This window comes from Callithrix jacchus, chromosome 5, assembly GCF_049354715.1.
Source record: "Callithrix jacchus isolate 240 chromosome 5, calJac240_pri, whole genome shotgun sequence".
Lineage (NCBI taxonomy): Eukaryota > Metazoa > Chordata > Mammalia > Primates > Cebidae > Callithrix > Callithrix jacchus.
This window is the reverse complement of record NC_133506.1, coordinates 136,928,197-136,948,696: the sequence shown is the minus strand read 5'-3', so window position 1 is coordinate 136,948,696 and position 20,500 is coordinate 136,928,197. Positions and strand designations below refer to the sequence as shown.

Genomic DNA, 20,500 nt, shown 5'->3' with positions numbered 1-20,500 from the left:
GCTGTGCATGCCTGTAGTCCCAGCTACTTTGGAGGCTGAGGCAGGAGATCACTTGAACCAAGAGTTCAAGGCTGCAGTGCACTGTAACCCTCCATCATATTCCAGCCTGGGCTACAAAGCGAGTCCCTGTCTCTAAAAAAGAAAGAAAGAAAAATAAAAAGTGAGGCTGGGTTTTTTACTTTAACGTATGTAGGCAAGGCAGGCACTTAGTTCTTGATAAGAAATTTTCAACTGTAGGCGGAAACCAGGAGGCTGTCCTGGTTCTCTCTGTGGCAGAGTTAACCATGGAAGGCATGCTGTGCTGTCTTGCACCCTTAGGATGGGGTGCAGTATTGGGGGAGCACTGCCCCATCCAGGTTCCCCACCTGCCTCCTCTCGGGAGCTCTGCCAGGTGGCCCATCCTCTTCTGTCCCGCAGCCTGAGATCTGTGAGCCTGGTCTGTCCCGTCAGCTGGGACTCCGAGTGGCTAGAGGCACAAGTTCCTTTTGAACTGTTTCAGCCAAGGCAGATGGAGTGGTCTCAGAGGACCCAGGGGAGAGTCCATCAGTCACGGTGGGGGTGGTTGGTCTCCCTGAGCCTTGGGAGCAGCAGCACAGGCTCACTTTCCATGTGGCCAGGTGCATGGTCACTACAGCCTGGTGACACTCATCTGCCTCCTGCGGACTTTCTCCAACCACGTGCCTTTGGCTTTGCAGCAGTGGAGCAGTGGCCAAGCACCAAGGACTGGGCGCCTCCCCCACGCACTGGGGCTCCTCTCTTCTGAAGAATTCAGGCACCTAGGCACGGGTGAGGCAGGATTGAGGAGGCAAGGGCAGAGCCCATCATCTGGCCATGGGGTCCCCCTGCTCTTCCGGCCAGGCCAACTTTCACTGTTTGATGTTTTGTACCTGAGCAGCATCTGTATTTCTGTACATGACCCATTTTTACCTTGTTAAAAAGTTGACAGTGGCACGAAAGGTATTGTGAGTCAAGTAGGAGAGCTCACGCACATCCCTTCACCCCAGTGAGCACCTGGCCGTGTGTTTCCTCCATCAGCGCTCGTGGCTTCTCTTTTCCCCAAGGTGCAGCGGCAGCCATTGCACCTGCTTTCTTGACTTCGGCCGATGTGCTGTGAACGTTTCTCCACGGTTCCTAGAAGCCTGCAGGGGCTCTGTTCCCTTGCTTCTCCACCTCTTGTGGGGGCCTGGGCACACTGCTCCATCACCTTTGACCTCTCGTGGATAACTGTCTCACGACAGTCTTCGTGCTAAAGTCCCCTCTCCCCTTTTCTGGTCTGTGTGATAGGCAAATTTCCTCTTGCGTGATGGACCTAACCCCTCACCTCCCTGGCCTGTATATACATTATCGCCCTAAGGCCCATAGGAAATTCTGGCTCCAGCTCCCGAAATCCATCCTGTGTAAAAGTCCATTCTGAAAATGGGATGCTTCGAAACTGCAGTTCTAGAAAGTTCTGCAGTTGTTTCCTAGCCCAGGGATAGTCATCATGGTCAGCCCGTTCTGTGTGTTAACTCATCTGGTCCTTACCATGACTGGATGAGGAGATGCTTCTGTTGACAGATGAGGAAACTGAGGCACAGAGGTCAAGTCACTTGTCCAAGGCACCAAGCTGGGGCTGGTGAGTGGCAAAGCAAGGATTTGAGACAGGCAGTCTGGCTCCTGCGTCCTGTACTAGACCACAGCCTGGGGCTCTGGGGCAGGTGGGGTTGAGGCCACCTACCCTTGGCTCTGCCGCATACTCCCTGTGCAGGGCAGTAGAGGCCTGGCTGCACCCTGGAGCCGAAACAGGCACTTGTATTTGGTGACACTTCATCATGCCCTTCTCCTCTTCTTTTTCTGGACCTTGAAACTGCTCACTGCTTGTTGCACATCTGCTGGAGATGATGATGACACAGCCATGCATATGTGTGAGTGTGAGTGACTGTGTGTGCGTGTGGGGGTTCTGCCTGCACCCTGAGACCTGCAGGCCAGGGGAGGCCTAGAGTCATTTGGCAGGGGCAGTGCTGTGCAGCCTATACTCTGCTCTCCATACTTCCAGGCACTTAAAAAACTCTCTTGTGGCATCGCTCTAAAAGCAAAAACGAAAACGGAAGGACTCATTACTCGCATTTCAGAATGAGGTTGTAAAATTTACAGCCTGTGCCTGGGGTGAGAAGCCCTGTTGCAGGCTCCTGTTCAAGTGGCTCAGCCAGATCTGACTATGCTGGTCAGGCTCACTTGCCAGCTGAGTGTGCGCCCGGCCTCACGTGGAGATGTGCCTGGTGTGCCCAGCAGAGCTCTTTCGGGCATGGCCTTCCAGGAGAGTGGTGGAGGAAATCAGTCACTTCAAAGCCTTTTTGTTTCTATATTCTTTTATACAGCAAAAAGATGGCACGTTTGCAGCCGGGGGCTACATGCCCCCCCTCCGGTTTAAAGCACTTACCCTCTCTGTGGTGTTTGGGACCATGGTTGGTGGCATCCTTATCCCCAACGGTAAGACTGGGGGCTGCTCCAGTGCCGGGCAGTGGGACCTGGGGGCGCCGGTGTTCAACAAGACCTGCACAGTCATGAGCTGTCCTCTCCGGTCTCCTAAAAGTGTCTAGAGACTGTGTCATTGGTCCACAGATAAGGGGAGGAGATAAAATCTGGCAGCTTGATGGAACAGCAGACACCCATTGACACCGGGCAAAGAGGGACTGCAGTGCCAGGACACAGGCCTGATTTGTCAATGATCCATCATAGAATGGCGCATTCTGTGCCGTTGACTCTCGACTTCTGGTGTTGTTGGTGCTTTACCAAGGGGAGCGTTGAAGGCCCTGAACGTGTTTATGTTACGCAAATGCACCCACTGCCGAGCAGACAAAGAAGAGCTTATTATTATCAGGTCACGGGGAACCCGCACGCCTCTTTCCAGGGAGCATCCCTAGAGGTGATCTGTCTGGGCTCCTGCCAGGGGGCTGCACTCTGGTAGCATGTGCCAGGCCCTGGCTTTTAGAACCGCCCTAGCATAGGTCCTGCCCAGCGTAGGGCCACTCATGGCACAGCAGGTGGGAGAGGCAGCGTGGGAACCGTGCCGTGCAGAGCCAGCATCTGGTATAGGCAGAAAATCCCTAGTGTCTGTTTTTTTTTTTTTCCAAACGGAGTCTCGCTCTGTCACCCAGGCTGGAATGCAGTGGCAGGATCTTGGCTCACTACAACCTCCATGTCCTGGGTTCAAGTGATTCTCCTGCCTCAACCTCCCAAGTAGCTGGGATTACAGGCATGCGCCACCACGCCCAGCTAATTTTTGTATTTTTAGTAGAGACAGGGTTTCACTATGGCCAGGATGGTCTCAAACTCCTGACCTCATGATCCACCTACCTCAGCCTCCCAAAGTGCAGGGATTACAGGTGTGAGCCACTGCCCCTGGCTCTGCCTGGCTCTTTGAAGATAAATAGAGAATTTGCCCCGGGAGCCCAAATGCACTGTTGGAGGAATCAGCTGGCAGTTGTCAGGCTTACCGGGCACAGAGGGCATCTCTGCTCCCAGTTCACGCCTAGATGGCCTTTCCTTCAATGCTGACTTGCTCACCCACATGCTGGGCAAAAGCTCAGGTCCCCTCCTGACAGGCACCCTTTCCTGCTCATCCCTTCCTGTCACTTCTCTTTCCTAGTGGAGACCATCCTGGGCCTCACGGGTGCAACCATGGGAAGCCTCATTTGCTTCATCTGCCCGGCGCTGATCTACAAGAAAATCCATAGGAACGCGCTTTCCTCCCAGGTAGGGGACACTTTCGGGGAGGCGTGGACGAGGGCTGATTGGTCTCGGCTGGGGAGAGGTGGAGGCAGAAGGAAGCCCCTATTCAGCGTTTTCAGATGGGTTCTGTCCAGAAACTTAAAACCCACAAAAGGGACATGGTCCAGTCAGTCTGGGGAACCCTGGGTTCACAGGGTGCATGGTCTTTGCCCAGCAGGGCCTCACTCGGCAGCTCACCAGCTGTGCATTGGGCTTTCCTGAGAGCCGACTTAGCTGAGTTGTAAGCACTTTCCCTGTGGTGCTTTTGTGGTGACTGACTGTCCGTGGACCTGCTGCCAACTCTGAGTCCCCTCCCCAGTCGCCCACTCCCAAGGCCACCAGCACTGCGGTTTCTAGTGTGACCCTCAAGGGGTAGTTTGTGCATGTGGGCGGCCAACACGTGCATGTGCATGCACGTGGCTGTTCCTTTCTTTTTTCTTTTTTTGAGATGGAGTTTCGCTCTTGTTACCCAGACTGGAGTGCAATGGCGCGATCTCGGCTCACCACAACCTCCGCCTCCTGGGTTCAGGCAGTTCTCCTACCTCAGCCTCCTGAGTAGCTGGGATTACAGGCATGTGCCACCATGCCCAGCTGATTTTTTGTATTTTTAGTAGAGACGGGGTTTCACCGTGTTGCCAAGGATGGTCTCGATCTCTTGACCTGGTGATCCACCCTCCTCGGCCTCCCAAAGTGCTGGGGTTACAGGCGTGAGCCACCGCGCCTGGCTGGGTGTTCCTTTCATTGTAACACAGCTTCCTGCTGCTGTTGCTCAAAATCCCTTGCAGGTCAGGTTGCTCCAAGCCGTGGGCACAGAGCTGCCTGGCTATTTTTAGCCGTTTCATGGTGTTCCATGGTAGGAAAATTCCATAATCTCAGTCTCTGAAGGAGTCACCTCTCCAGTCTTTTGCTTTTGCAGACAAAATTGCGATGAATATCTGTGTTAATGAGCATCGTGACACATTTGAGCACACATCTGTAGGAAGCCTTCCAGAAATGGAATCCTGTGTCAGGAGTGTGAGCATTTGTAAACATGGTGGCTCTGCCCAAATGCCTGCAGTGTCACTCCTAGGCAGGCTCAAGGCCTCTGTCCCCACGCCCAGGACCTTCCAGTCTTCATCATTCTTCTCTGGCGGGAACTTGGGCATCTTTTCATGGGTTCAGAAGTCACTTGGGTTTCTTTTTCTGTGAACTGCCTGTGTTCTTTGCTTACTTTTTATGGAGTTGAGCTTTTTTTACTGGTACATATTGATACATTTTTTTTCTTTTTTTTTTGAGACGAAGTCTCGCCGTGTTGCCCAGGCTGGAGTACAGTGGTGTGATCTCAGCTCACTGCATCCTCTGCCTCCTGGGTTCAAGCAATCCTTCTGCCTCAGCCTCCCAAGTAACTAGGAATTACAGCCACATGCCACCATACCCGGCTAATTTTTTGTATGTTTCTTTTTTTTTTTTTTTTTTTTGAGACAGAGTATCACTCTGTCGCCAGGCGTCAGGCTGGAGTGCAGTGGCGGGATCTCGGCTCACTGCAGTCTCCACCTCCTGGATTCAAGCAATTCTCCCTCAGACTCCTGAGTAGCTGGGACTACAGGCGTGCACCACCACGCCCAGCTAACTTTTGTATTTTTAGTAGAGATGAGGTTTCACCATGTTGGCCAGGATGGTCTCCATCTCTTGACCTTGTGATCCGCCCACCTCGGCCTTCCAAAGTGCTGGGATTATAGGTGTGAGCCACCGCGCCAGGCCAATTTTTTTTTTTTTTTTTTTTCTGAGACGGAGTTTCGCTCTTGTTACCCAGACTGGAATGCAATGGCACGATCTCAGCTCACCGCAACCTCCGCCTCCTGGGTTCAAGCAATTCTCCTGCCTCAGCCTCCCGAGTAGCTGGGACTACAGGCGCACACCACCATGCCCAGCTAATTTTTGTATTTTTAGTAGAGACGGGGTTTCATCATGTTAGCCAGGCTGATCTCAAACTCCTGACCTCAGGTGATTCGCCCACCGTGGCCTCTCAAAAGTGCTGGGATTACAGGCGTCAGCCACCTCACCTCACCTATGTTGATACTTTTTTTTTTTTTGAGATGGAGTTTCGCTCTTGTTACCCAGGGTGGAGTGCAATGGCATGATCTTGGCTCACTGCAACCTCTTGCCTCCTGGGTTCAGGCAGTTCTCCTGCCTCAGCCTCCTGAGTAGCTGGGATTACAGGCACGTGCCACCATGACCAGCTAATTTTTTGTATCTTTAGTAGAGACGGGGTTTCACCATGTTGACCAGGATGGTCTCGATCTCTTGACCTCGTGATCCACCCACCTCGGCCTCCCAAAGTGCTGGGATAATAGGTGTGAGCCACCGTGCTCGGCCCGTTAATACATTTTTAAAAGGTATGCTATATATACAGCTACCATAAAGCCCATAATTCTTGTATACAACCTGGTAAGTTTTTACAAAGTGAACCACATGGAACCACCATCCAGAGCAGACATAGGACATCCCAGCACCCCAGAGTTCCCCATGGTTGCCTCATTGTCATCCACTCCCACGCTAAAGGTCACTGCTCATCTGTCTTCCAGCGTTCTAGAATGATCTTGCCTGTCTTTAAGTTGCAGTAAATGGATTCTTACAGTGTACGTTAGAATACGCATCCATGTGTGTCAGCCACTTCCTCGGCATTTCGCCTCACTGCAACCTCTGCCTCCCAGGTTCAAGCAATTCTCCTGCCTCAGCCTCCGGAGTAGCTGGGATTACAGGTGCTTGCCACCACACCCAGCTAATTTTTGTGTTTTTAATAGAGACATGGTTTTACCATGTTGTCCAGGCTGTTCTCAAACTCCTGACCTCAAATGATCCACCCACCTCACCCTCCTAAAGTGCTGGGATTATGGGTATGAGCCACTGTGTCCAGCCCCTTACTGTGGCCTCCACCTCCCAGGTTCAAGCTATTCTCCTGCCTCAGCCTTCTGAGTAGCTGGGATTACAGGAGCGTGCCACCACGCCAGACTAATTTTTGTATTTTTAGTAGAGATGGGATTTCACCATATTGGCCAGGCTGGTCTCAGACACTCCTGACCTCAGGTGATCTACTCACCTTGGCCTCCCAAAGTGGTGGGATTACAGGCGTGAGCCACTATGCCCAGCCTGTTTGTTCTTTATTTTGAAAGTCAGAAAAGTTGAGGGTCTCTCCGATCCTACATGAGGCTGGGGCTTTGGTACCGCTTCTCCAGCCCCCTCCCAGCTCTGGGTCCTGCTGCCCTAGAGCCGGGAGGGAGCTGGAGCAGCAGGCAGCTTAGAAGGTGCCAGAGGACAGATGCCTGGGGCACAGGAGGCCACCTCACAGGGGTGCACCCAGAAGGCAGTAGTCCCCAAAGGGCCTGAAAGTCGGCCCCTGATCTTGGAAAGATGTAATGAAATGCACACTGTGGCTCTCGGAGAGACATGAGCCACCAGTGGGGCATCTGCCTGTGACCCCCGAGGACCCCCGAGGCCTGCTGAGGCTCAGGCCCATGCTGGGTGAGTGCCTGGATGCTAACTGGGCTGCCTTGAGACCCACATGGAGGCGCGTGGTGTAGAGCAGCCAGAGCTCCAGCCCGAAGCTGTGCTTTTCATTCCTGAAGTGCGGAGACTCATGCCTGTTCTACCTGTTTGGAGTGGAAAGTGGGTGTTTTCTCTCCCTCCTTGGAACTTCTCTCTGCCTTGGAGTCAGCGATGCCTTGTGTTTCTGGAGGCCCTGATCACTCCTCCAGGGGAGGGTGCTACGATCTGGGCAGTGCGTGACCCTTGGGGAGGACCCTGGATTTTCCAAGTTCAGGTGAGATGTCTGGATTGGGCTAGCATTCCTCCTGCCCGCCGGCTCTGCCGCTGTGTTGATCTGACGGCTGCTGAAATGAAAGTGACGGGTGCTCTGAAAGCAGGTGTCTGGCACACTAGTCCCGATGAGTGACCACATCCTCAAAGCAAGCCAGAAGGCACAGGGTAGAGGCTGGGATGGGGCTCCAGGGGCTTCTCCCTGCCACTGAGGCTGGGCAGCCACTGCGCTCCCCATAGCTCCCTGCCCCCCAGTTTCCAGCTGTCCATCTGTGCAGAACTCCACTTACACCCGTATTCGAGATTCTGAGGGAACTATGGACCATTCCCTTGTCGACGTCACACGTTCCATGGTTAGACTGCAGTGGCGTGACAAGCATGGGGGAGCCTGGCCCTCACCCTGTCCTCTGGGCTGTGGCGCCTGCTCCACTCCATCATGTCTGCAGCCCAGTCCTCGGCAGAGTTCTCACAGCTGCTTGGGGACTTCAGTGATCCCTGTGCTGTTTCCAAATGCGCAGCCCACCTGCAGCATTCGAGGCTGCTGCTGAGTCCATGTTCCTGCCTTGGCCCTGGTACAGAGGGCCAGCACGTGGCAGCCATGGACTGGGATGTGGTCACCGCATGTGCTGTCCCCTCATGGACGAGGCACAGACGCACACTGTCACAGATGCCCATGTGGCCTCAGCATTCCCATGGGTCCCCTCAAGCTGGGTGGCGCTGCTGTCTCTGCCAGAATGTTTCTTTTTTATTTTAGACGGTCTCACTCTGTCGCCCAGGCTGGAGTGCTGTGGTGTGGTCTCAGCTCACTGTAACCTCTGCCTCACGGGTTCAAGCGATTCTCCTGCCTCAGCCTCCTAAGCAGCTGGGATTACAGGCACGGGCCACCACGCCCAACTAAGTTTTTTTTTTTTTGTATTATTAGTAAAGGCAGGGTTTCACCATGTTGGCCAGGCTGATCTCTAATTCCCGACCTTGTAATCTGCCCACCTTGGTCCCCCAAAGTGCTGGGATTACAGGTGTGAGCCACCGTGTCCGGCCGCCAGGGTGTTTCTTAGAGGAAAGGCTGAGCGTGTGAACTGTGATGTTGGGTGGGACAGCGGCTGCTCATGCTCAAGGCAGTGGTTGCTGGTGAATGCCCCTCAGAGCCTGACAGCCTGGAAGTGAGCGAGTCAGGAAAAGGGAAATTGGGGATGGAGCCTTCCAGCTGGTGGGGTGTTCCCCGGGCGTCACCATCTCAGTGTTCAGGGCTGCTCTGCCGCTCTCATGCAGGGGTTGTCCTGAGTGGCATTTCACTGGCAGTGCTGTGCTGCCTGGTGTCTGGTGGGAGCCCAGGGACGGCTCTACTGATCGGGACCCCTTAGGGCAGGAGGCAGCAGCAGGCATGTGCGTGGCAGTGGGCAGGGCTGGGTCTGCCTCCTGGACCCGCCTGTCTGGAATAGTCCTGCCCTCGCCCCAGCCTGAAAAGTCCGCACAGGTTCCCTGTGTATGGTGACCTTAAGCCACCACTTCTCCAGCATGTTTCGAGATGTTCTTGGACTTGGGGCTGAATTCGGTCCCCAGGTGCTTCCCTGAGAGGTAGCAGGTGGTGGGGGGTGTCCCTGTGCTGCAGTTTGGGAGCCCCCTCTCTGCTGACCAGCTTCACACTCAGGGCTCTCTGTGGGTCCTTGGTCAAGTGTGTTCTCCTCCCTGTGCCTCTGTCCTTTCCAAGGCCTGTTGGCCCTGGGTCTTCCGGGAAGCTTGCTGTCTCCCAGCATGGGGAAGGTTCATCGGCTTGATTTTGCATATGATTTTTAAGCTCAGCAAGTTGAGGGTTGAAAGAAATCATTGAAGTCATGGAGGTGTTTCTTTGGCCTGTCAGTCTCCATGGATGTTTTAGATGAGGTCCACATTGAAAATAACCTAACATAGGAGTTCGAGACCAGCCTGGCCAAATGGTGAAACCCCGTCTCTACTAAAAATACAAAAATTAGCCGAGTGTGGTGGCACACAGCTATAATCCCAGCTACTCAGGAGGCTGAGGCAGGAGAATCGCTTTAACCTGGAAGGTGGAGGTTGCAGTGAGCCGAGATTGCATCATTGCACTTCGGCCTGGGCAACAGAGCAAGACCATCTCAAAGAAAAGAAAAAAGAAAAAAAGAAAATAACCTGACATGAAATGACCAACCAATGTCTTTATCTTTGGGTCTAAAGTGTTGGAGGCCTGGAGGAGCCAATCTTGCTGCGCTCCCTGGCGGGTGGCGAACTCTGGGCTCTGGGATTCCACCTGGGGAGTCTTCTGCCCTGACCTGCCAGTGTCCTGGAGCAGAGGTGCTTGCCCTTCCTATTTACATACTCTCACCAGGATCCCCTAGTGATCGTGTTGGTGTTACGGGAAGTCCAAGTAGGGAGCTAAGTTTTTTGGTAGCTCCTCAGAAGGGAATTTGGGCCATCAGCTGGAGAAGTATGAGATGTACTCAGCATGTGCAGCTGTACCCAGTTAGAGAAACTCGCCCAGGATGTGGCGACAGGGTTCCCACAGTGAGGGGGGTTCCCAGGCTTCCAGACTATACTGTCTCCTTTCTAGGCACCTTCCTAGTGGGTTGGATTAAATTTCCATCTGGACCCTTTACTCCAGGTGACCCGAGCCCAGCCTCTGCCCTGTGCTGGCTGGCAGAGGCCTCGGTGGGAGGGCAGGGCCCTGAAGATAGAGGTCCAGGGGCAGCTGTGTTATAGGACGGGTCACAAGGGCTGTGACGGGCCCCCAAGGCGTGCCTCTGATGGCCTTTCCTCCTGGCATCAGGCTTCCAAGCCACGGCCATCCGCGTCACCCACTGGCAGCTGGCCTTTCACACCTGCTCCCTACATAGGCCTGATCGCCTCAGGAAATTGAAAGTTTCTTCCTTTTTATAATTACCCTAAGACTGTGTTGGTCACCTTCTAGACACCACCATTGCTCTGGGACTCTTCCCTTCTGGGAAGATGTAGCGTGGCTGAAGGGGCATCTCAAATGGAGAACATGGGGCTGGGGCGGGGCCTCCGGAACACACATCAGACGATGTCCCCACATGTACATCTCAAATGGAGAACATGCAGGTCCTGCTGGGGCCTCCAGAACACACATCAGACGATGTCCCCACATGTACTGAGGCAGGCCTGCTGTCGCCACAGGCTCCAGCCAGCTGTGGTTACTGCCAGAGGGGCCTTGGGCTCCCTGGGCATCCCACGAGCTACAAGGCCACTGCAGCCAGGCTTTCTGCAATGGAGCCCACTGACCCTGGAGCCGCAGCCTCACCTGGCGTCCGGAGATGCTGACACAGCCCAGGGTTTCTGGGTGGCAGAGAAGGAGGTGGAGGAAGCCGGCTCCTGCTAGTTCTTCCTTCAGCCAGCTTCGGAGAGCATGAGTCCTTCCGTCCAGGGACCATCCTATCTAATTGCATTGGACCAGGGAAGTCTCACCAGTTCTTGTGATTTTTTTTTTTTTTTTTTTTTTTTAAAGAGCCAACATACCTTTCAGAAAGGGATTTTGAGTTCTGGCTCTAAGACCACAGAGTTAGAATGACAGTCCTTTTGCTCTACCAGAGGCTGCCTTGCCAGCACACCCAGGCTTTACCGAACCAGGAGTTGGCGCTCCCCTGGGGAGAGCAGCTTGTGCCAAGCTAGGCCAGGCGGGAACAGCAGCACCTGCAGCTGTGGCTGTGGCCACGTGAATGACAGGAGGAGCGGGCCCAGCACGTTCACTAACATAGCAGGGTGGCAGGAGCTGGGCCACATGGTGTAGAGGTTGTCAGGGTCCCTGAGGCAGCATGCGTGATGCTTATGATCGGCCGGAGGGCGCCTCTGGGAGGGAGGATGAGGTCATGCAGGGAGAGCCCTCGGCAATAAAGACTGCCTGGTCAACTCACAGAGGGACCTTGATGGGCACCACACTACAGCTATGGAGAGGTGGAGGTTGTTTCTGCCCCTGCCCTCATGCATGGTGCCGGCTGTGGTGACTGGGGCAAGTCCTTCCTGCCCACGTGGGCTGTGTCTGCTGCACAAGGCCGGCCCTGCGGGTTGTGCGGGAGCGCTCGCTTTGGGGACAGCATGGACAGGGGCTCTTGAGGTGGGCGGCTGCCTGGAGGCCCCTGCTTCTCTCCCAGGCAGGTCAGCCCGGGGCTCAGCCTCTGCTCCTCTAAGGCTCCTCGTGTCCCTGCAGCTTCTGGAAGCCGCTCTCCCTCCCGCTGGGCTTTTGTGGCTGGCATGCTCCCACACGGTTGGCCCATGATCCTAGCTGGCATGGAGGGCACATCAGCCACAGGCTGGATGCCAGGAGTCCCACCGTGCTCTGACTGACAGCGCCACATCAGGGCTCAGGCCCTGTCCTGATGGTGAGCGGCTTCGCTGTTAGGCGGGCCAGGTCTCCTGGGAGTGGCCACCTGTCCTCAGGCAGGGCCGACTGCACTCGGGGGACTTTGTCTCGCCCACTCTCCTCGCACCTCACCCAGTCCCTGAGCCTCTCTGCCAGGCCGGTTTTATAGCCTGGGCAGGGGTGGGGTCTGGCCGTGACCCCCGCCCCTGGGGTCTTTGTCTCCTCAGGTGGTGCTGTGGGTCGGCCTGGGCGTCCTGGTGGTGAGCACTGTCACCACGCTGTCTGTGAGTGAGGAGGTCCCTGAGGACTTGGTGGAGGAAGCCCCGGGTGACCAGCTTGGAGAGGCTGAGGGTCTGAAGAAGGTGGAGGCAGTGCGGCTCTCAGGTACGTGGGTCTCGGGTACTCGAGTCTCCTGCGTGTGACCAGCCCTGGCCCTCGGAATCTTCTCAGGGCAAGTGCTCACTGGGCGTCTCCTGGGTCTGGTCCTAAGATTGTGCTCATCTGCCCAGCGGCCTCTGTCCTGTGTGGGTGCAGCAGATGGGGTGGGGCCGCCAGCCTTGCCCGTGACGATGCTCTGTGTATGGAGGCTGGCTGTGGCATGGCCTGTATGCAGGGAACATGGGACAGGAGTGGATGCCTGCCACTCGGAAGACTAGGATTACGTTTCTGAGTGTTGCTCACGTGCCATTCATTTAACTTTGAGGATAGAAATTTCGAGCCAGTTTTCTCCTGGATGGTGTCGGCGACCAGGCCTCAGTTTGGTTTGCTACTTCAGGTTAGTTATTATTAGTTTACTAGGACTGTGGCTGGAGTTATGACCGTGACTCCTCATGCAGCTGCAGCCTGCTTTGGGAGGGGCCCGCGGTGCCCTGTAACCTCGATGCCCCATCTGTGGCAAAGTCCTGGGGGCTACAGAGATGCACGTTTCAAGAGTGTGGCTATCCAGGGCGCTGCTCAGCTCCGTGTGCCATGGGTCTGCTGCATCCCTGGCTCTCCCTGGCCTGGATGGGAAGTACCACACAGACTGGCACTGCAGCAGCAGATGGCCCAGGCCCAGGCCTGCCAGGAGCTTTGAGCGGCCTGTGCTAGGCAGGCATGGGTGCTGGCACGTGGGTGCTGTCCATGACGACCGTCATGCCAGGGTCTTCCTCCCCTGACAGTGGCTGGGTTTACGCATCCACACTGCCTGTGTGTCCACCACATCCAGCACACCTCTGCAGAGGTCCAGCTCATGTGGATTTGCTGGGTGGCGTCTGCACGCCATCCTGGGAGCCCCGGTGGGGAGCAGCGCTGGCTGTGTCCGGGGGTATCGGGTCGCTGTGGAGGTGCTGGCCAGTGACTTCCCCTCGGAGCACAGCTTCCACTTCTTAACAGAGGGGAGGAGAGGTCCTGTGGAAGGGAGCCCCTGGCGTCAGCTGAGCATGTCTCAGCTGTGGTGACCTTGGGGCTTGTGGTCATGCAGTCCTGTGCTGGCAAAGTCTCTTCCCAGCATTGTCACCTCATACAGACTGCTCCGAGGGACACCCTCCCAGGGCCTCCTTGGAGCCACTGTGCTTAGAGTCACCGAGGATGCCTGCTCCTGGGTGGCAAGGGTGGGCAGAGGAAGCCTGCCTTCTGGGTTTCCTGCAGCTGGCAAGGCAGTGCTTGGGGACAGCTGGGGTCACCAGAGAAAGAAAATGGCAGTGTTCTGAAGCTCCAGGTTGCCGCCCGCTGCCTTGTGCTGGGTTTGGTAATTGGGACAGAGTGCACCTGAAAAGGAGGTGATGGTTTTGCACCTGCCTCAGTGGGCACCCCAGGCAGGACCACTTCCTTGCTGTTCGTGTGTCTGGGCCAGAGAGGGCGTTGACATAGTACTGTTGGTGGGGTTGTGGTAGCCCAGGAGTTGGAGTCCAGTGTGCCAGGACCCTAGTCCTGGGCAGTGAGGGGTGTCGACCTCGTACAGTGGTACAGGGCCGCTGGGGAGTGGACTTCTCCATGCCAGCCAGCAGGGGCTCCCCGTCTTCCAGCGCTGTGCGGCCTCTGCCTGCGGCCAGTGCAAACAGCTGTGTCCTGTCATGAGGCTGCCCAGGCCTCCGGCTCACCTGGTGCCCCCCGAGGCCACATCTGGTTTCTATTTCTTCCATGAGGCTGTAACAAAACACATGGCCCTTCTCAGAACCACATAGTGCTTGTTCTGCATGTCTCCAATTTTCCAGCCCCCAGTGCCCCCTGTGATAAATGGGCCGCCTTGCTGAGGCCAAGGGGCCTGTTCTGATGCGTGCTCCCTGTCGGACGGCTGAGCGGAGTTTTATTGATCTCTTTGATGCTGCAGAGACCAAAAATATGGTACCTACTAACTAGGTAAGAGCCCTGTGTGGCCCTGGACTGTGGCTGAGTCCCACCCTTGTGCAGATGTCATGGTGGCCACACACAGCCTGGGCCCCACATACTGCCTTGCAGGCCTTGGCGAGCATGGCTGAGTCCTTGCAGAGGCTCATGAAGACAGTGACCCATGAAAGCTAGGAGTCGGCACTCATGCCTGTGTGCCGTAGCACCCTGAAGCTAGGGGTGGCCTCAGGTCTTGTGACATCTCCTTTCTTGGAGCTGCAGGTCCCCTGTCCTCCCAATGCCTGCAAGCCCCCGCTTGCTGCACAGGGCGGCACTGCAGGGCCTGCACCCTTCAGGACCCTCATCCCCACTCCCAGTGGGGCAGGCACAGCTACACTTCTGCTTGGTGGGAAAATGAGGCTGGGCCTGGCTCAGAAGGGACCCAGACTGTGGTGATACGAGGGGAATGAGGGTCTGCTGGGTGTTGATGGGTCATGCATGTTGGTGCAGGGGCAGAGATGGCCACAGTCCTTTGTACTCAGGCTCAAGCGAGGGACACGTGGCCCCCACGTGTGGAGCCAGGTCACATGGCTCGACCCAGGCCTGAGGCTGCAGGAGGCAGGGCAGTTTGGAGTCCGGCCAGGTCTTGCATGGCTGGCATGCTTACTTCAGACAGTGGAACCAGCTCCCTGTCATCTCAGGACAGCAGCAGAAACATGGCACAAAATTACGACAGGAGGAGAGGCATGGGGGACACAGCAAAGGAGCTATGAGAAGCCTTCTCAGGGCTGGCATGGTGGCTTATGACTGGAATCCCAGCACTGTGGGAGGCCAAGGCAGGAGGATCACCTGAGGTCAGGAGTTTGAGACCAGCCTGGCCAACATGGTGAAACCACGTCTCTACTAAAAATAAAAAATTAGCTGGGTGTGGTGGCTGGTTGCTGAGGTGGGAGGATCACTTGAGTATGGAAGGTCAGGGCCGTAGTGAGCTGAGATGTCACCACCGCACTCCAGCCTGGGTGACAGAGTGAGACGGTCTCAAAAAAAAAAAGCTTTCTTAGCAGGGCATGCAGGAGAGCTCCAGCAGGGGGCGTTGTCCCCACAGTGGAGGAGAGAAGGGAGAAGCAGGTGGCCCTTGTTTCTTGCACCATTCAGTGCCCTGCTGAAGGAGTGGGAGCCTCCCACCTCCCCACAAGAGACGGCAGTGGTGCCCGCTGCAGCGGAGGCAGAAGCAGTGGTGAGGAGGTTCTGCCTGCTGGAGGCTGAACCAGCATGGCTGTGTCGCCAGCCCAGACACCCAGGAACCAGGAACCAGATGGCCTGGGATTCCCCCTCACATTTGCAAAGATGAGACCATGAGGTCATTGGTCAGCTATGTCCAGAAGACTGGGCTGGAAAATATAGCCCTTCATGAGCAATACTCTCTCGTGGCAGCACTGAGGGAAAGTGAAGAATCAACTGTTAGAAAATTGTGTAAAAGCAGGGACCAGCTTTTCAAAATCAGGTCAGCGGCCATTGTTCTTGCCTCTGGCCAATGCGGAGTGCTGGAATCCTGACCTCCTGAACTTAAGGTGGTGCTTGAGTTGATGAGGAGCTCCATCAGCCGGGTGCCGGACTGTGTTGAAAAGTCACTGCATCTGGGGGCAGTCTGATGTGACTGTCTCCATCTTTACTAATCACAGGGCACACAGAGGGAGCCACGGCATCTACGCCAGCAGGCCACAAAGCCACCTTGCCGACTCTCGGGGTCCAGACGGCAGCATCGCTGGCTCCCCGCCTATCTGCACTGGCCTCCGGTCCAAGGTGGACACCAGCCTCGAATGTGGGGTTGGGGATGTGTTAGATGCTCCCCCTTCCCCTCCAGGTCACCTCCTCCAAGTCACTGAGCGTATCTCACTCCAAAGACAGAGCCTTGAGCCATGGTCTTGGCAGCCTTGGGGCTTCCACAGCTGGCTGGACAGCAAGGAGGAAAGTCTGAGGGGTCCGCCTCTGCTGTGGCTGAGTTGTGGTCATTGTTAGGAAGTTGTGTGTTTCTGCAGGCGCCAGGAGCTGGGAACCTGCCGCCCCCGGCAGTGAAGAGCCGCTGGGACAGGACATAAAGGTGCTTTCCTGGCACCAGGCTCCAGTGGTGCTTGAGGGTTGTGGATTTTTTCGACCGGAGGTGATTTTTTTTTTTTTTTGAGATGGAGTCTCACTCTGTCGCCCAGGCCAGAGTGCAGTGGCACAGTATCAGCTCACTGCAACCTCTGCCTCCCGAGTTGAAGTGATTCTCCTGCCTTATCCTCCTGAGTAGCTGAGACTATGGGTGCACAGCACTACACCCGGCTAATTTTGTATTTTTTGTTGAGACAGGGTTTCACCATGTTGGCCAGGATGGTGTCAACTCCTGACCTCAAGTGATCCTCCTGCCTCAGCCTCTCGAAGTGCTGGGATTCCCGGTGTGGGCCACCATGCCCGGCCCGGAGGTGATTTTTGAAGCTGGATGAGGGAGGATGGCTGCCCTGTGGCAGCTCCCTCCGCTGGGTGTTGCTAGGGGAGTGCCTGGGGCTGTCCCCTTCGGCTGCTGCCTCCTCCGCTGTGGCTTAGCTGGGTGTGCTGCTGGCCTCCTAGAAGAAATTCGGACGCCAGAGATCCCCTCCCTCCCAAGGAGTTCAGTCATGATCTGGCGGGGGTCACTTGCCACACGGGGCCCTTTTCTGTCTTTGTGAAACCTGTGATCATGTTGAGATTGGAAACGCCTGGCAGCACTCAGACATTTTTCAGTTGCTAATTTTGAAGTTTTTTTTGTTAGTTTTACTAGAGCCAAGAGGCACTGCTGGCAAACTGTCCCTGACACAAAGGTTGGCTCCGTGTGGAAAAGTCTGTGTGCGTTGCCCGTGGACAGCTGCAGAGCGCCGGGTGTGAAGGCCAGGCCTGGCTGTGAGTGCAGCCCTCGGCTGGTCAGCTGCTGCTGGTGGCGGGGAGCCAGGGCGTGCAGCCTTCCTGCAGGGGGCGGTGTACTCCTGTGCCACTTGCAGAACGCTGAGAGGCATGTCGTTCCCTGGAAATTTTCTAAGGGGACCTCTGGGGCAGCTCCTGGCTCACCGTGGGCACCTGCATCCCATGGTTCCTACACCCACACAGAACTCCCCCTGGAGCCCCAGACTGGTCATTTATGGCCTGTGGAATGGAATTTTGCTCCCTGCTGAGACAATGGCTACTCAGAGGCAACTTGTCCTTTGACAATGGAGGTTTCCTTTGTTTTGCTACATTTTTCCTTCCCCTCCCCAGCCTCCCTTTCTTAACTAATCCACTGGAAGGGCCCTCTTTATTGATAGTTGTGGCTTGTTTCCGCGGGGGGCCTCGGCAGAGGCTCCATCACGTGATGGAGACTTGTTCCTGCGAGGGGCCTCGGCCAGGGCTCCATCATGTGATGGAGACTTGTTTCCGTGCGGGGCCTCTGCCGAGGCTTCATCGTGTGATGGAAACCAGCATTTTTCACCTGCTCGGGCTTATTGAATTGGTCACTTGGGCTGGGCATGGTGGCTCAGGCCTGTAATCCCAGCACTTGGGAGGATGAGGTGGGTGGATCACTTGAGGTCAGGAGTTTGAGACCAGTCTGGCCAACATGGTGAAACCCTGTCTCTATCAAAAATCAGGCAGGCATTGTGGTGTGTGCCTGTAATCTCAGCTACTCAGGAGGCTGAGGCACCAGAGTTGCCTGAACCTGGGATGCAGAGTTTGGAGTGAGCTGACATTGCGCCACTGCACTCCAGCCTGGGTGACAGAGCAGGACTCCATCTAAAAAAAAAAAGTTGAATTTGTGACTTGGCTAAACTGTAGAGCCCAGCGACTGCTTTTTGTTACATAGTTAGTTACATAGAAGGGCGGTACCTTCCCTCCACAGTGCGTCTAGGACTCTCAACTCCAAACTGACCTCAGTGTAACTGGGGTTTCCCTAGACTAACATATCAGGCTGCTCTTACAAGGCTGCATAAAGCTAAGATAATTGGCCCCGTTTCTTCTACTTTGTGAGGTGGTGAGACCCCATCTGCTGCTCTGAACTAGACTGTGTGAATTCTTCCTCAGACAGCTTCACCCGAGTCTCCCTGGGCTGCAGCGCCTGTCTCAGTGGACATATGACCTTGCCAGAACAGGAAGGTGGTGATGGTGGGGATAGAGGTGGTGATGGTGGTGGTGATGGAGGTGATGACGATGGTGATGGAGGTGATGGTGGTGGTGACAGAACACTGGTGATGATGGCAGTAATGGAGGTGATGATTATGGAGGTGGTGGCAGTGATGCAGCGATGGTGGAGTTGACAGTGGTGATGGAGGTGATGGCAGTGATGGTGGAGGTAACAGTGGTAACAGTGGTGATGGAGGTGATGGCAGTGATGGTGGAGGTGACAGTGGTGATGGAGGTGATGGCAGTGATGGTGGAGGTAACAGTGGTAACAGTGGTGATGGAGGTGATGGCAGTGATGGTGGAGGTGACAGTGGTGATGGAGGTGATGGCAGTGATGGTGGAGGTAACAGTGGTAACAGTGGTGATGGAGGTGATGGCAGTGATGGTTGAGGTGACAGTGGTGATGGAGGTGATGGCAGTGAATGGTGGAGGTAACAGTGGTGATGGAGGTGATGGCAGTGATGGTGGAGGTGACAGTGGTGATGCAGGCGATGGCAGTGATGGTGGTGGGGATGGAGATGATGGTGGTGATGGTAGTGATGGAGGTGACGGTGATGGCGGGAACTGTGGGAGTCTGTCAGTGGGTTCATGTCGCCATCTGGTGGTAATGCCTGAGTATTACATGGAGTCTAGCTCTCCCTGCCTCCAGTTAGGTTTAACTTGCATTTTGACATATTTATGGATACACATGAAAAATGACAGTTTTCTGTGCTACGTAGCTGCTAACAATCAAACAGGAAAAAAAAAATAATTGCTTAGGCTCTCCCATTTGGCTGGAAAATGTGGTCACAGTCCAGGGAGCACCGCCCTGCTCCTGGACCTGCCTGGCAGTGCTGTTCCCTAACTGTGCCCTGCTCCCAGCCCAGGATCCGGTCGCGGCCGTGGCAGAGGATGGCCGGGAGAAGCCGAAACTGCTGAAGGAGAGAGAGGAGCTGGAGCAGGCCCAGATCAAGGGCCCTGTGGATGTGCCCGGGCAGGAAGATGCGAAGGAGGCACAGGAGGCAGCGCAGCTGGATCGCCCTGGGCAAGGTGCTGGGTGCTGGCTGTGGGGTGGGGACCAGGAAGAGGGGCCCCAGTGGCCCTGCGGCACAACTCTCGGGGCTGTGTGTCTTCTTCCCTTCAGCCCAGCCTGAGTTCTGGTCCTGTCTGCCTTCTCTGTCTTTCAGTTGAGATGAGTGTCCTGCCCCTCCAAGAGCAGCTGTCCCTATTGTCACTTTAGCATCAGCCGAGCTTGGCAGGCAGCAGGGAAGCTGGTGGGGAGGTGGTGTCTGTTGGCCTGTGTCACACCATTGGGAACCAGAACCCAGTTCAGATTCCCTGGGAAGGGAAGGTGGGGCCTCAGCCTGACCCCATCTGTCCCCTATGCGCTTGCAGGGATTGCCATGCCCATGGGCGAGGCCCACCGCCATGAGCCTCCTGTGCCTCATGACGAGGTGGTGGTAGATGAAGGCCAAGACCGAGAGGTACCAGAAGAGAACAAGCCTCCGTCCAGAGACACAGGCGGAGAAGCTCCGGGGGTCCAGGGCCAGATGGCACCACCTCTGCCCAACTCAGAAAGAGAGAAACGGGAGCAGGAGCAGGAAGAGGCTGGGAAGAGGCCTGGACAGGCCCAGGCTTTGGAGGAAGTGGGTGATTTTCCTGAAGATCCCCAGAAAGTTCCAGAAGCAGATGGTCAGCCAGCTGTCCAGCCTGCAAAAGAGGACCTGGGGCCAGGAGACGGGGACCTGCATCCACGGCCCCAGGCAGCACTATCTCAGGAGCAGAAGGCCCTGGCAGTGGGTGAAGAGGAAAAGGCCAATGGGGTGCCACCACCAGGCAATGCTGCCGGGGACATGGGGCAGCCCACAGAGGACAGCGACCACGGTGGGTGTCAGCGCAGGCTCGTCTCGGAAGACAAGCAGGGGAGGCTGGGCAGGATCAATGGTCTCTTCCTCTGTCCCCAGTCTCTCTCCTTGCACCAGATTAGTATGCAAATGGAGCGGCCCGGCAGCTGGTGGGGACAGGAAGAGGCTGGTAGCTGACAGCTCCTGTAATATCTGTCACACAGTTGTTTGCCAGACCACTAAATGTCAGGTGCTGCACTGTGCTCATGTGTCTGGGTGTGTGCGGAGGGCAGTGGGGGCCGCCTGACAGGTAACACGTTGTTAAGTGCCA

General features: G+C 55.8%; 1 protein-coding gene across 40 annotated transcripts in view; it reads left to right on the top strand.

The window, feature by feature from the left end:
- Window positions 1–20,500, top strand: part of SLC38A10 (solute carrier family 38 member 10) — a 46,094-nt gene that overhangs the window by 19,354 nt on the left and 6,240 nt on the right. For 36 of the 40 annotated variants that reach the window (XM_078374936.1, XM_078374940.1, XM_078374939.1 and 33 more), the window contains 5 exons: window positions 2,358–2,469; window positions 3,629–3,735; window positions 12,100–12,256; window positions 19,208–19,375; window positions 19,721–20,209. In XM_078374936.1, the coding sequence (XP_078231062.1) occupies window positions 2,358–2,469; window positions 3,629–3,735; window positions 12,100–12,256; window positions 19,208–19,375; window positions 19,721–20,209 (1,033 nt within the window). The remainder of the gene's footprint in view (window positions 1–2,357; window positions 2,470–3,628; window positions 3,736–12,099; window positions 12,257–19,207; window positions 19,376–19,720; window positions 20,210–20,500) is intronic. The other 4 variants (XM_054256592.2, XM_054256591.2, XM_078374942.1 and 1 more) reach the window with 1 other exon arrangement.